This window comes from Camelus dromedarius, chromosome 5, assembly GCF_036321535.1.
Source record: "Camelus dromedarius isolate mCamDro1 chromosome 5, mCamDro1.pat, whole genome shotgun sequence".
NCBI classification, from domain to species: Eukaryota; Metazoa; Chordata; class Mammalia; order Artiodactyla; family Camelidae; genus Camelus; species Camelus dromedarius.
In genome coordinates this window covers 70,166,520-70,181,151 of record NC_087440.1, presented here as the reverse complement: position 1 = coordinate 70,181,151, position 14,632 = coordinate 70,166,520, and the positions used below count along the sequence as shown (strand labels likewise).

General features: G+C 36.7%; 1 protein-coding gene across 1 annotated transcript in view; it reads left to right on the top strand.

The window, feature by feature from the left end:
- TMED10 (transmembrane p24 trafficking protein 10) overlaps positions 1-14,632 on the top strand; it is a 35,714-nt gene that overhangs the window by 6,236 nt on the left and 14,846 nt on the right. The window contains exon 2 of the mRNA XM_010976476.3: positions 12,400-12,511. Within this exon, the coding sequence (XP_010974778.1) occupies positions 12,400-12,511 (112 nt within the window). The remainder of the gene's footprint in view (positions 1-12,399; positions 12,512-14,632) is intronic.

Sequence of the window (14,632 nt, the reverse complement as noted above, 5' to 3'; positions counted from 1 at the left end):
AAATGAGATTTTTAAGAATTTTGATGTTACACTCAGTTATGGTCCCAGTCTTTCCCAACTAGCTTACAGATGAGAAAGCTAGACAGATCATTTGAAGAGTTCAGCCTTGAGTCATAGGCCTATCACAATTTAAGCCCCAAATTATCAAGAAGCATCTTGGCAGTTGGGAAACCATTGGCTTATAACTTTCTTTTCACACTAAAAGCTGTATGAAAAGATTGTGTGTGTGTGTGTGTGTGTGTGTGTGTGTGTGTGTGTGTGTGTGTGTCTATACTATAGTTCTGATCAGTTTTATTTGGAGTAGTTATACTTTAGCTTTACTGTTGTCTATACTGGGGGCTGATCTTTTTCAGTGAGGAAGGAAATGTCTTTTTCAAATTTACATTTTATGTGACTGTTGTCCAGTGGGTTAGAAACAGGTCAGTAAATAGATGGTTTAGTGCAGGCTAATTGGTATGTTAAAATTTAATAGCATTAAAATCTAGTTTATTTTTGTATTATATTACAAATTTCTAGCTTTAAATTAAAGCCTGACCATGTTTCCTTCTTCATAAAAGTTAAACAGTATGTTATCTCATTTAAATCCCCCTTGTTCAACAGTTGTCCACAGCCTTTTCTGTTTTGTTTGAACTGATCGAGAGAAGGGGGCTGCTTAAAATTTAAGTTGCTATTCCGTATCTCTATGATGACTTCTGAAGACTGAGTCTAGTTTCTAGGAAAAGGGACAGACTTATAAAGGTAATCTAGTTGGGTGCAGTGACTTCTGTGCTATTTCTTGTGTGAATTACTGACTGGTGGTTGATCCTTAGCCGTGGCCCCCAAATGCATACGCAGCTTGGCAGCCTGGACAGTAGAGCCCTCTGTGAAATAGCTAGCTGGCCACAGACCAGAATTTGGGCTCCCAAACAAGCCTCCGAGTTGAGGGAGGTTGATGTCATCTGCTTTATCCTGTGCCCCCAACCTCATTGTTCAACATAACGTGTGGGAAATCAAGGGACTAGTTGTTAAGAAAGAACAAGGCTTTGTTTGTGCCTAAAAGGGTCACGCTGGAGGTTTTTACCGTAAATAACTTTGAAACAGTATGAAAAAAAACATTTGATCTGGCTTCACCCCCGCAGTTGTATTGTTAGGGCAGCAACTGGTCTTTCCTTCTCATTCCCCTCCCTCCCTTCCCCTCGTTCTCCAGTTTTCTCCTCCCCCAACTCCCCCTACTCCTACCCCCTAGTCAAGTGTGACGTACTGCCTATGCTGAGTTAACGTGGCAAATGCTGATAGAAGCAGGAAGAGAGCATCTAGCCATTATGAGATCAGTGCCTGGAAATTTTCCATTTCTAGTTTTCCACACTTCTACAAGCCTCCTTAAACAGCACTTCTGTGCTATGCTATGCTGAATTGTGTTGGAAATTTGAAAGAATTCAGTGTTGCTAAATCCTGCTAAGTTTAACTTTGTTCTGGGTAAAATCTAGGTGTGATCCTTTGATTTCAGGGATGCAGTTGGCTGACTTGATATTTGCTCTTGTTTGAACGATCAGGGTAAATTTGTTTTAGGCCCATTAAATATAGCTTCTAGGCTATCCGAGTTGTCTGTGTTCTTCGTGTTTGAGAACAGTGGCCTTTTGAAAATATTTCTAATACTATTTTTTTCTAGTCTAAAACTACAGCATCTTCAATGAGTTGGTGTTCTAATTATTTTTATATCTTAAAGTAATAGACCCTGCAGTCTAAGATTCATTCTGAATGCTTACCAAATGAAGTGTACAGACCCGCAGTCTTCTTGCCCTCCCCCTACAACTAATGTTGTTGGGTCCTTCATGTAGTTTATTACTTACAGGGTAAAACATACACAGGAAATGCTGAAATCATCTGGTATTTCTTACTGTCCCTTGTTAGCAGCTAAAATGTTTCATCGAATACCTGGCATTTTGTATCCCTTCATCTGGCTGAGGTAGTGTGTCAGGTATTCTCCACTGTAAGGTTACTGTTTTGGGGGTTTTTTTTTTAAGAGTAGGAATTTTTTTTTTTTTATAGAGGTACTAGGACTTGAACCCAGGACCTTGTGCATGCTAAGCATGCACTCTACCAGAGCTATACCCACCCCTCAAAAAACTTTTTTTCCCCTTTCTATTCTGCTGTTGGAAGGAAGTTACTGTGTGCAACCCACTCTTAAGGAGTGGGAAGTTATGCTCAACCTCCTTGAGTGTGCTGTCTCCACATAAATTAGAGTCTTCTGCACAAGTAGATTTGTCTCTTCTCCCCCGTTTATATCATTTATATCAGTGTGGATTCATGGATATTTATTTTATACTTTGGATTACAATCCCACTTTATTTTTTTGCTCAAATTGTTTTAGCTTTGGCTTTTGGAAGCTCTTTCATTTAGCTTTTGTGGCTTTTTGACATATCCCTGTTCTTGTTTTTTTGTTTTGTTTTGTTTTTGAGTACTTCTTTACTTTCTGACACTACAAGATGCTCCACGCTTATGTTGTATATTTCTTGCTCCAGTCTTGGGATCAGCCTTTTAATCAAGGGGCCCTGGTTCCTTTTATTGGAGAATAATATTAGAAACCAAGATCTGGGTGGATAGTATTTTTTTAAGACATTTTTTCCCCCAGCACTTTTATTTTTATTAAACACATTTGTAGTAATAGCAAGTGGCCAAAAGTAGTCCCAGCCTTCTTGCAACTTTAGAGTAAGGTTAAGAATTCCCTGAGCAGCAAGAGGAGCTAGGATGGGGAGAAAAGTGGTGTGTTAATGGGCAGAATCCCTGGGCATGGGAGCATTCATTTAGTTCCTTCAGGTCCCACCTCTGCATTAGGTCAGACAGATCATTAAGGAGGGTAACTAAAATCATCCATTTGAACTGTGTTTTTATCCTTAGCAAGGCCATGGTTCAAAACAGAGAGTCTAATATTGGTCATAGTCTTTTTACAAGGACCTTCTAGATAAGTTGTTCTTCTTGTTTAGTTCCAGGAAAATTATCTCTGAAGATAAATTTGTGAGCATTTATCAGAAAAATAATATGTAACCCAACTTGTTTCTCTTTTAATCTTGGCTTCCAGAAAACTGAGAGCCAGATTTATTGTACAGATATCATTTGGTCAGTTCAGGTTCTCGATAGTGCCTGTTTGTTTCTTCCTCCAGTTGAATTCTATTCTTTAATTCCTAATTGCTTTATTTGCTTTGTGTTTGGGCCTAAGCTACTTAAAGATCCTTCTGAAGTAGGCAGGGTATTTATTATCTTGAATGTTGGATAAAGAAAGAGGGGCAGCCTTCGGGAGCAGGACCTGCTCAAGAACCTGTTTTCTGGCCACTGCCTGGAATGGTCCAAGAAAATCCAATTCTAAATGAGTCTTGCTTTCCCAGTGGATCTGTATTCTCCCTTATTTGGTGGTTCCAGTGTGAGTATTCACATATTCTTGACATCAGCTACTGTGCATATACAATTAACACTTCCCCCCCTACTTTATAAGTTGTGAGCTTTGATTTGCTTTTCTTCAGAAGGTGTTATCTAGAAATAGATCTTTATTACTTCCCATTCCTTGATGTCATTAGGGAGGATTTTATGGCTTGATGTTACTTTTGTTTAATTAAGAACTTCATAGTATATTTTATAAGTGTTTTTTATTGTTAAAGGGAAGAAAGGGATCCTTTAAGTGTCTGCTGTTATAGTAGGTAAAAGTGGCAGTTATTTATCGTATTACCATGGTAATTCTCTAGTAGAATTTAAGAAGAAAAAATAGAATCTCAGTTTTTGAGAAACCAGATGACCTTTTAAGGTGATCTGTAATCAGAGCATTTTAATTAAAGAAATTTAAAACCATCATTTCAGCCTATTAGACTTTGTCAGCTCTGGCTAGTCACTGAGATTGGCCTAGTTTTCTATTCCCTAATTTTAGCTACCTGCTGATTTATGTGATTATGCTGGGGTTAGGACATGTGGTTTTTTGGGTTTTTTTTTTTTCTCTCTTAAGATCAATTGGCTCCTAAATAGCTGCAAAGTTATAAACTACATGGAACCCTACAGATGTTCAGAAAAACTCTAGGGTCACTTAGAATGCCCAACACTGTATAAGAGCCTGACATGAAGGTTAAGTTGTCAAGTTGCCTGCCTGGATTTCCAAATATCTGGATAGATACCCTTATATAGTTGTGTCAACTGAAGGTCACAGAGATTATAGAAATGTGGAGGCATTGAGGAAATTGTGATCATTATCACACACTATTTCTAGAAGATAAATTTCATGCTGATAAAACGTACAGGCAGTGATAGTTGCTTTGCCTCAGCCTCTTGTAAAGCAGTTGAGTCTTTGCCCTAAAATGAATCTTTAATACATTTTCACTTTAATACATTTTCAGGTATCAGAACCAACAATGCAACTGGTTCTACCATGCGTAGTTCCTTAGTGAAATGTGAAGGAGAACAATAAATAATTTTCACCCTTTCTGAATACCAGTTGGAGGTGCGGAATTTATCCAAGTCTTTCAGAAGAACATGGCAGACTTCTTAATTCATTTTGCAAAATACTCGATGAAGGATTTTTGCCAATGCCAAGAGTTTTCTGACTTGTATCTAGGTTCCTATCATCTAGAGAGGCCTCCTGTCCTTAAATAAATAATTTGTAATCAGCCTTTTAATATCTTAGGAGAATACAAAGAGATCAATAAGCTATTCTTCTAGGAAATAAGATGGTTGGGCAAACTTGTGCCTGATTAAGCTGGGTCGTTTGTCCTCGGCCACTGACCTGGCCTTTTCCTTGCCTGACCTTGGGCATGATGACATCTGGGATGACTGTTCAGTGCTGTACCCTTGATGCTTATTTCCTGCTGTCCTTTACTGGTTTCATTTACATTTAAACATTTCTAGCCACCGGTAATCCCATCCTTCTCCCTTAAGAATTAAACTGTACAATGAGCAAATCTGGAGGCTTATTTTTATCCAGTTATGCCTTGGAGAAGTTCTACATTTTCTGTAACTTTATTCATAGGAGCCAAATCGAAATTAGAGTTTTTAGATCAGCTTGGAATGTGGAAATATGTTATTCCTGCAGTCTTGTCTTTTTGAATATCCTCTTTGCTCTTAGTAATTGTAATTGTGTTCTTGGGGGCTAGAGAGTGGGGAAGTGTGAGTATCAGATGGTGAACAGGTTCTGAAGAAAGGAAGGATGGCACCACTCTGGTGACTACACATTTGGGATTTAATTAGTTCCCAGAACTTTTTGCCATAATACATGTGTATCCAAGATTCTAAAGTAGTACTTTGTTTCACTTTTTCTTTCTTCTTCTTCTTCTTCTTTTTTTTTTTTTTTCTGTATTAACAATGTTTCCTCATTTTCTTTTTTTTTTCTTTTTTTTAACTTTTTAAAATTGAAGTATAGTTGATTTACAATGTTGTGTTAGTTTCAGGTGTATAGCAAAGTGATTCAGTTATATAATGTATATATTATATATATAATTCTTTTCCATTATGGGTTATCATATGATACTGAATATACTTCCCTGTGCTATACAATAGGTCCTTGTTGTTTATCTATTTTATATGTAGTAGTTTGTATCTGTAAATCCCAAGCTCCTAATTTATCCCTTCCTCCCCCATTTCCCCTTTGGTAACCATAAGTTTGTTTTATATGTCTATGAGTCTGTTTCTGTTTTATAAATAAGTTCATTTGTGTCACTTTTTTAGATTCCAGATACAAATGATATTATATATTTGTCTTTCTTTTTCTGACTTACTTCACTTAGTATGATAATCTCTAGGTCCATCCACGTTACTACAAATGGCATTATTTCATTCTTTTCATGGCTGAGGAGTATTCTATTGTGTGTGTGTGTCTGTGTGTATATATGTGTGTACATGTCGTCTTTATCTGTTTATCTGTCGATGGGCATTTAGGTTGCTTCCATGTCTTGGCTATTGTAAATAGTGCTGCTGTGAACATTGGGGTGCATGTGTCTTTTTGAATTAGAATTTTCTCTGGATATATGCCCAGGAGTGTAGTAACTCTATTTTCAGTTTTTAAAGGAACCTCTATACTGTTCTCCATGCACCAAATTACATTTCCACCAATAGTGTAGGAGGGTTCCCTTTTCCCCACACCCTTTCTAGCATTTATTATTTGTTGACTTTTTGATGATGGCTGTTCTGACTGATATGAGGTGATACCTCATTGTAGTTTTGATTTGCATTTTTCTAATAATTAGTGATGTTAAGCATCTTTTCATGTGCCTGCTGGCCATCTATATGTCTTTGGAGAATTGTCTATTTAGATCTTCTGCCCATTTTTCTGTTGGTTGGTTTGTTTTTTGGATATTGAGCTGTATGAGCTGTTTGTATATTTTGGAAATCCCTTCTTGGTCACATCATTTGCAAATATTTCTTCCCATTCCATAAGTTGTCTTTTCATTTTGTTTCTGGTTTTCTTCACTGTGTAAAAGCTTTTAAGTATAATTAGGTCTCATTTGTTTGTTTTTGTTTTTATTTCCATTACTTAGGAGACAGAGCCGAGAAAATTTTGCTGTGATTTATGTCAAAGAGTGTTCGTCCTATTTTCTTCAAGGAATTTTATAGTATCCAGTCATATATTTAGTTCTTTAATCCATTTTGAATTTATTTTTTTATATAGTGTTTGAGAATATTCTAATTTCATTCTTTTTACATGCAGCTTTCCAGCTTTCCCAGCACCACTTATTGAAGAGACTTGTCTTTTCTCCTTTGTATATTCTTGCCTCCTTTGTCATAGATTAATTAACCATAAGTGTGTGGGTTTATTTCTGGGCTTTCTATCCTGTTCCATTGATCTGTATGTCTGTTTTTGTGCCAGTACCATACTGTCTTGATTACTATAGCTTTGTAGTATAGTCTGAAGTCAGGGAGTGTGATTCTTCCAGCTCTGTTCTTTGCTCTGTTCTTCTTTCACAAGATTGTTTTTGCTATTTGGGATATTGTGTTTTCATACAAATTTTAAAATACTTTGTTCTGTGAAAAATGCCATTGGTAATTTGATAGGGATTACACTGAATCTGTAGTTTGCCTTGGGCAGTATGATCATTTTAACAATGCTGATTCTTCCAATCAAAGAAAGTGTATCTTTCCTTCAGTTTCTTTCATCAGCATCTTATAGTTTTCAGAGTACAGGTCTTTTGCCTCCTAAAGTAGATTTATTCCGAAATATTTTATTCTTTTTTATGTGATGGTAAATGAAATTATTTCCTTAGTTTCTCTACCTGATATTTCATTGTTAGCATATAGAAATTCAACAGATTTCTGTATATTAATTTTGTATCCAGTAACTTTACCAAATTAATTGATGAACTCTAGTAGTTTTCTGGTAGCATCTTTAGGATTTTCCATGTATAGCATTGTGTCTTCTGCAAATAGTGACAGTTTTACTTCTTCTTTTCCAATTTGGATTCCTTTTGTTTCCTTTTCTTCTCTTATTGCTGTGGCTAGGATTTCCAAAACTATATTGAATAAAAGTGGTGAGAGTTGGCATCCTTGCCTTGTTCCTGATCTTAGAGGACATGCTTTCAGCTTTTCACCATGGCATATGATGTTAGCTGTGGGTTTGTCGTATATGGCCTTTATTATGCTGAGATATGTTCCCTCTGTGCCCACTTTCTGAAGAGTTTTTATCATAAATGAATGTTGAATTTTATCAAAAGCTATATCAAGAAGATATAAGTTGTAAATATACATGTACCCAACATAGGAGCACCTCAATATATAAGGCGAATGTTAACAGACATAAAAGGTGAAATTGACAGTAGCACAAATACAGTGGGGGACTTCAACACCCCACTTACATCAATGGACAGGTCATCCAGACAGAAGATCAGTAAGGAAACACAGGCCTTAAATGACACATTACAGCTGATGGACTTAATTGATACTTAAAGAGCATTCTGTCTGAAAGCAGCAGATTACATATTCAAGTGCACATAGAACATTCTCCAGGATAGATCACATGCTGGACCACAAAGCAAGCGTTGGTAAATATAAGAAAACAAAATCATATCAAGCATTTTTTTCGACCACAACACTATGAAGCTAGAAATCAACTACAAGAAAAAAAACTGCAAAAAACACAAACATGTAGAGGCTAAACAATATGCTGTTAAGCAACCAATGGATCACTGAAGAAATCAAAGGGGAAATCAAAAAATACATAGAGACAAATGAAAATGAAAACATAACGATCTAAAACCTATGGGATTCAGGATTTGCAGATACTAACTACTATATATAAAATAGATAAACAATGAGGTTCTACTGTTCAGCACAGGAACTTGCTGTCCAATATCTTGTACTAACCTATAATGAAAAATAATATGAAAAGGAATATATATGTATAACTGAAACACTATGCTATTCACCAGGAATTAATGCAATGTTGTAAACCAACTATACTTCAATTTTAAAAAGACAAACCCCTTGCCCAACAAAACCTATGGGACACAGCAGAAACAGTTCTAAGAGGGAATTTATGATACAGGCTTCCCTCAGGAAATAAAAAAAAAACCTCAATAAACAATTTAACCTTATGCCTAAAGCACCTAGGGAAAGTAGAACAAACAAAACCCAAAGTTAGTAGAGGAAAGAAATAATAAAGTTCAGAGCAGAATAAATGAAATAGAGGAGACTTTAAGTTTCATTGATTGAAACTCAAAGATAGTTCTTTGAAAAGATAAATAAAATAAATAAACTTTAGCCAGACTCATCAAGAAAAATGGGAGAGGGCCCAAATCCTTAAAATCAGAAATGAAAAAGAAGTTACAACTGACACCACAGAAATACAAAGGACCATAAGAGACTACTACAAGCACCTATACTCCAATAAAATGGACAATATAGAAGAAATGGACAAATTCTTAGGTACAATCTCCCAAGACTGAACCAGGAAGAAATAGAAAATATGAGCAGACTGATTACCAGTACTGAAATTGAATCAGTAATTTTAAAACTCCCAGCAAACAAAAGTCTAGGACCAGATGTCTTTACAGGTGAATTCTACCAAACATTTAGAGAAGAGCTGACACCTGCCCTTCTGGAACTATTCCCAAAAATTGCAGAGGAAAGAACACTTCCTAACTCATTCTTTGAGACCACCATCACCATGATACCAAAACCAGGCAGATATTAACAAAAAAAAAAAAAGAAAATTATAGGCCAGTATCACTGATGAACATAAATGCAGAAATCCTCAACAAAATACTAGCAGATCTACTCTGACAATATATTAAAAAGATCATACACCATGATCAAGTGGGATTTATTCCAGGCATGCAAGGATTTTTCAATATCCACAAATCAGTCAGTGTGATACCACATTAACAAATTGAAGAATAAAAACCATACGATCATCTCAATAGCTGCAGAAAAAGCTTTTGATAAAATTTGCTTTTTCTTTTAGTTGATAATTCAGGAAAAGTATCCCATGAACAAAAGGCCTTTAGGAATCTTCGGGGCTAAATATTCCTGTGCAGATTATTTATTGCTGACTTTAAGGAGTCTACCTTGTGGCTGCCTGCAAATCCCTCTCAGGTAGAGGTTGCAGACTGAACAGTACTATGTCCTGCTCAGGAGGATGCTCAGGCTCTCTGACATGCACTGACCCACAGAATCTATCAGATTCTGTTAGTCTTTCTTGGCTTCTGTGCGTTCCACTTCTTTCAACCATTCCTTTTGTGGGGAGGCAACGTGGAATGTGGAAAGAGCATAGGTTTTAGACCCTATCTTGAAGTCTATATACACAGTTTACTGACTCTGTGATAATGAGCAAGTTACTAAGCATCTGCATCAATAAAATGGGGATAATAAGACTGGCCTCCCTGGGATTGTTGTGAGGATTAAAGACTGTGTAGGTTAAGTTTATAACTTAATTCCTTAATCCCCTTATCCTTCCATACCACTCAGTTGCAGAATCCCAGACCTAAAGCACTTAATACTTGTCTTTGCTCCTGCATTCTGGCAGCTAGATGTGGCCTGATCTCATCTAGCTGCCAGATCCTGGTCCCTGATCTCAGCTGAGCCCTCAGTGCTGCCCAGCAGTTGGTTTATGTGATTTTAGTCAACTTTCTTCCTGTCCTATGCAGAGGTCAGATACTGGTGGCTCAGAAGAAGTTGGTTCTGTAGACATCTTTTGTTTGGCCTGGAGATAGTTTTTTCAAATGTTGGGATTGGTTGTGAGGATTTAAAAACTAGGAGATTTCAAATAAAAGTTAAAACATTTAGGTTCTTTTGGAAAATTGGATGATCTAAAACCAACCTGGCATGCCATGGTAGTAATCAGTTTCTCCCTTGACAGGCCTGTCTTCTCCAGTTTGCCACATTGTTCCCACACCCTGTGGACTTGTACTGGCCAATTAGATGCAGTTATGCTACTTGCTTTATTCTTGTGGGCATTCAATCTTTGGTCTTGTCCTGTAGGTGAGCTCTCCCTTTTAAACATTCCTCAAATCTGGCCCCTTCTCTCCATACCCAAAGCCTTCGTCATTTCTAACCTGGATTTCTGGAATAGTGGCCTAACCCATCTTCTTATCTCTGTTATTGTCCCTCTTGAGTCTGTCTTCACAGTATTATCAGATTCATCTTTCTAAATTGCAAATTGAATCACATCATTTTTCTTGTTTCAAATTCTTAATTGCCTTTCCACTTTGTACGAATAAACTCATTAGCATGTTGTTGTAGTTCTACATGATCTGGCCAGTATCTCTCTAACCACTTAACCTCTCTGTGCCTCAGTTTCCTCCTATGGATCATAGGAGCAATAATAGTTCTTACCTAAAGGGTTATAGTGAGGATTAAATTAAAAATGCATATAAAGCTCTTGGCAAAGTACTCAACACTTAGTAAGTGCTTAATAAATATTATCTGCTTAGTCTTATGATGATACCATGTTTTTGTTTTGTTTTCCTTTTCTGAACCCAGACCTTCATAGCTGCCATCTCTTCTACTCTGAGTGGCTTTACCCCTTTTCTTCCCTTGATTGCAGCTCATTCTTCAGAACTTAGTTCATGTGTCACTTCCTCTACGACACACTCTGACCCCCTATAATCCCATGGCACTTGTGCCTGCCTCTAGGCATACATTTTCTCCCAGGCATCGTAAATGCTTGACAAGTTAATGAATGATCAGCATCATTCATGGAAGAAGATACTTGATTAATATTACTGCTGTTATTCTTAGGGAATTTAGAAGATATGCCATAAAGCCTTTTTTATTAACCCATTGTTTCAATTTTGTCTAGCAGTGGTAACTATTCTTTTGTTATTATGTTTTTTTTCCTTAAACTAAAGTAACTTTGTTCTAATCATGATACATACATCTATAGAAAAAAAAGTATAAAGAAATCTCACTAGTCAAAAAGTAACTAGTGTTATTGAAGTGCTTTAAATATGTAAGCTTATATGTATGCTACTCAGTTTTTGTATTTAAAATCTGACTTAAAATTGAGTCACAGCATTAGAATATCCAGTTTAATACAATGAATTCACTACTTTTGTGTTCCACTTTGCAAGTAGCTTTCTGTATTAGATAATGAAATGTGTCTTCTACTAAGACAGAAAAGAAGCCTGAGATCCAGTCTGTCTTATTACTGTACTATGTCCTTGCTTTTATATGTGATTGTTCACTTAGCAGTATGTGCACTTCATCTGTGCTTACAGGCCATTCTCAATGAGTGGAGAAGTTTATGAGTTTGGAGAACTAAAGGCAACAACCTAGAGGAAAGGAATTATCATTTCTGGAAGTCAAGGATGGCTTTTTTAGGAGAAACTACTTGTTTACCCACCCTGCCTCCCCCACCCCCACATAGCCATTGACATAATTAAATGCAGTTTGCAGGAATAGATCTCCCAAATTTTTTTCTCTATGCATGCCTTCTTTTCCTTCTCTCCTGGTATCAGGTGTCCCGTTTCCACTCTCCACCTCATCAAGATTTGTTTTACACAAGAAGTGTATTCTTACCACATCAAGATTTGTTTTACACAAGAAATATGTTCTTATATATTTTTCTCCTTTTTGTCATATATTCTTTTGGTATTTGTCCACTTCTATTTTTGTGACATGTCCCTTTCCAGGGAATGATACTGGTGTACATTCTATGAAGTGAACTTTTCCTAATAAACCACTTTATATCAACTTTTTGATATGGTGAGGCATTTTATAGCAGTAATAGATTCTAGCCTGCGGTGTGGATGGGCTGTTTGAATGTATGAAATTTGCTGTGTTTGGGTTTCACTTCTAATCCATTTCCTGTCTTTGGGAATAGTTGGACTATAGTCATCATAATAAGAAATGTAAACTGTCCTTTATAGACAGTGTTTCTTTCAACTTCTCCAGTTTCTATAAATTCTCTTCCTGAGTATTATTTGCTGCCTATTCTTACTTACTTTCTAATTTTAGATCACAGATTCTGCTGGCCATATTCTGTACTCCAAGGAGGATGCAACCAAGGGAAAATTTGCCTTTACCACTGAGGATGATGACATGTTCGAAGTGTGTTTTGAGAGCAAGGGTAAGTAAATCAGAATGTTTTCCCTGAGTTAAGCATCTTCATCTAAGCAAGCTAGAGCATGAATTTTCTCTCTTGGGCTGGACAGGAAGAGGAAGTGAAAACTACCTTTGCTGGGGTGCACGCACATATAAGTGAAGGCTGGCTGATCGGTGAAGTTGTTCTTCATGTGCAGGAGCAGGCATTTCTTGAATGCTGTGATATACTTAGCTTAAATGATAGAGTTGAATTTGGTATAGATGCTAGAAAATAGTGCATTTATATGCTAGTGACATGTTTTTTAAGGGATTAGAAATAGGGTCTGTCTGACAAATAATATATGGCAAAGTCAGAAGCAGTTTTGATCTCCAGGGCACTTGCTGTTGCCTAGCCCTTGCATCTTGCTATGGTTTCTTCTGTGCATCTCAAGGCCAGGAGCCCATAGTAACTTTTAGGCTGATTACCTGATGGCTTCTGTGCTCAGTGGTGGGTGAAAAGCAGATGGCTTTTCAATACCTATTCTTCAGCTTCAGGGACATGAGACTCTAAAAGCTGTATGCATTCATACATGTTATATTACTTGGGACCCTTAGGGATTGCAAGATGCAAAAACATAAGTCAAATTGGCTTAAAGCGGAAGAAGAAGACCACGTTGACTCTCTGAATCAGGAAGTCTACAGTGTAGCGCTGACTTCAGGCACCCCTACATCTTGGGTTTTTGTTTTTGTTTTTTTTAATTGAAGTATAGTCAGTTTACAATGTTGTGTCAATTTCTGGTGTACAGCATAATGTTTCAGTCATACACATATATACATATATTCGTTTTTGTATTCTTTTTCATTATAGGTTACTACAAGATACTAAATATAGTTCTCTGTGCTATACAATATAAACTTGTTTGGATCTTGGATTTTTTTATCAGTATCAATAGAACCTTACCTCATTTTTAGTGCTTTTTGTTTGTTTGTTTGTTTGTTTGTTTTTTGCCTCCATTTGACTTTATTTTCAAGCTTTCTCTGTATGGTAGCAAAAAGACTCCTGGCAATTTTAGATTTATAGAATATATAGAATATATTCAGAATATATGATCCTAAAAGAAGAGCAAACACCTTTGCCAACAGTACGAATAGATTCCCAGAAATAATAGACGAACTAGCTGCTTTTGACAGTTAATCAAGAATTGACTGCCTTTATCTTAAGTGGGTCACTTTAGCCTAAAAGCTGAGGGAGTTCACCTAAAGTAAATGGAATAATAGATTAAGAACAGAAAATTAGGGGAGAGGGTATAGCTCAAGTGGTAGAGAGCACACTTAGCATGCACAAGGTCCTGGGTTCAATCCACAGTACCTCCTCTGAGAATAAATAAATAACCTAATTCCCGCCCCCCCCCCAAAAAAAAAAACTGCACACACACAAAAAGAAAACTAAAGGATTTTAATAGTGATTTCATAACTGATACCCTTCTCTCTGCCCCCACCGCTGCTGGTTCCAGGATGTCTCAACAGTATTCCAAACATTTCCACTTGGTTGTGCCATTCTTACCTCAAAACTAGGATGTCTTAGACTGCGGCCATAACCTTTCCTTTCAAATTAGTTCCTTTTACTCATCAGTATTACCACCATCCTTCCCATACTTGGGCTTACATTTTTGAAATTATGTATTTTTGTCTTTTCCAGTCTATCATCAAGTTAGGCTGATACTTCTTTCAAAGTAACTTCTGTATTGTCACCACACAAATCTTGAACTCTAATCTTTTAAGTCATGGATTATGTCATTAGCTTTCTAACTGATATCCCAGCTTTTAATATATCCAACTGCTACCAGATTTGTCTTCTGAAACACATCTTTCATCATGTCAGTCCTCTTTCAGAAGCTTTCCCTTCTTTGTAGTGGCAGTTATGTTTCTGTTCTATAGAATGAAACGCAGAATCATAGAATTTTCAAGCTGGACAGGATTTTAGGCATCATGGCATTTAATAGTCATTATGTTCTTGCTCCATACCAACCTTATCTTCCACTGCTCATCAGACCCTAGCCATTCTGGTTTGCTCTGCCCTCTAAACATGTCACATTAATTCATTTGCTAGAATGTTCTCTTCCCATAAAACATGAGTTAACTTTTAGTTTTTGTATTGTACGGGCCT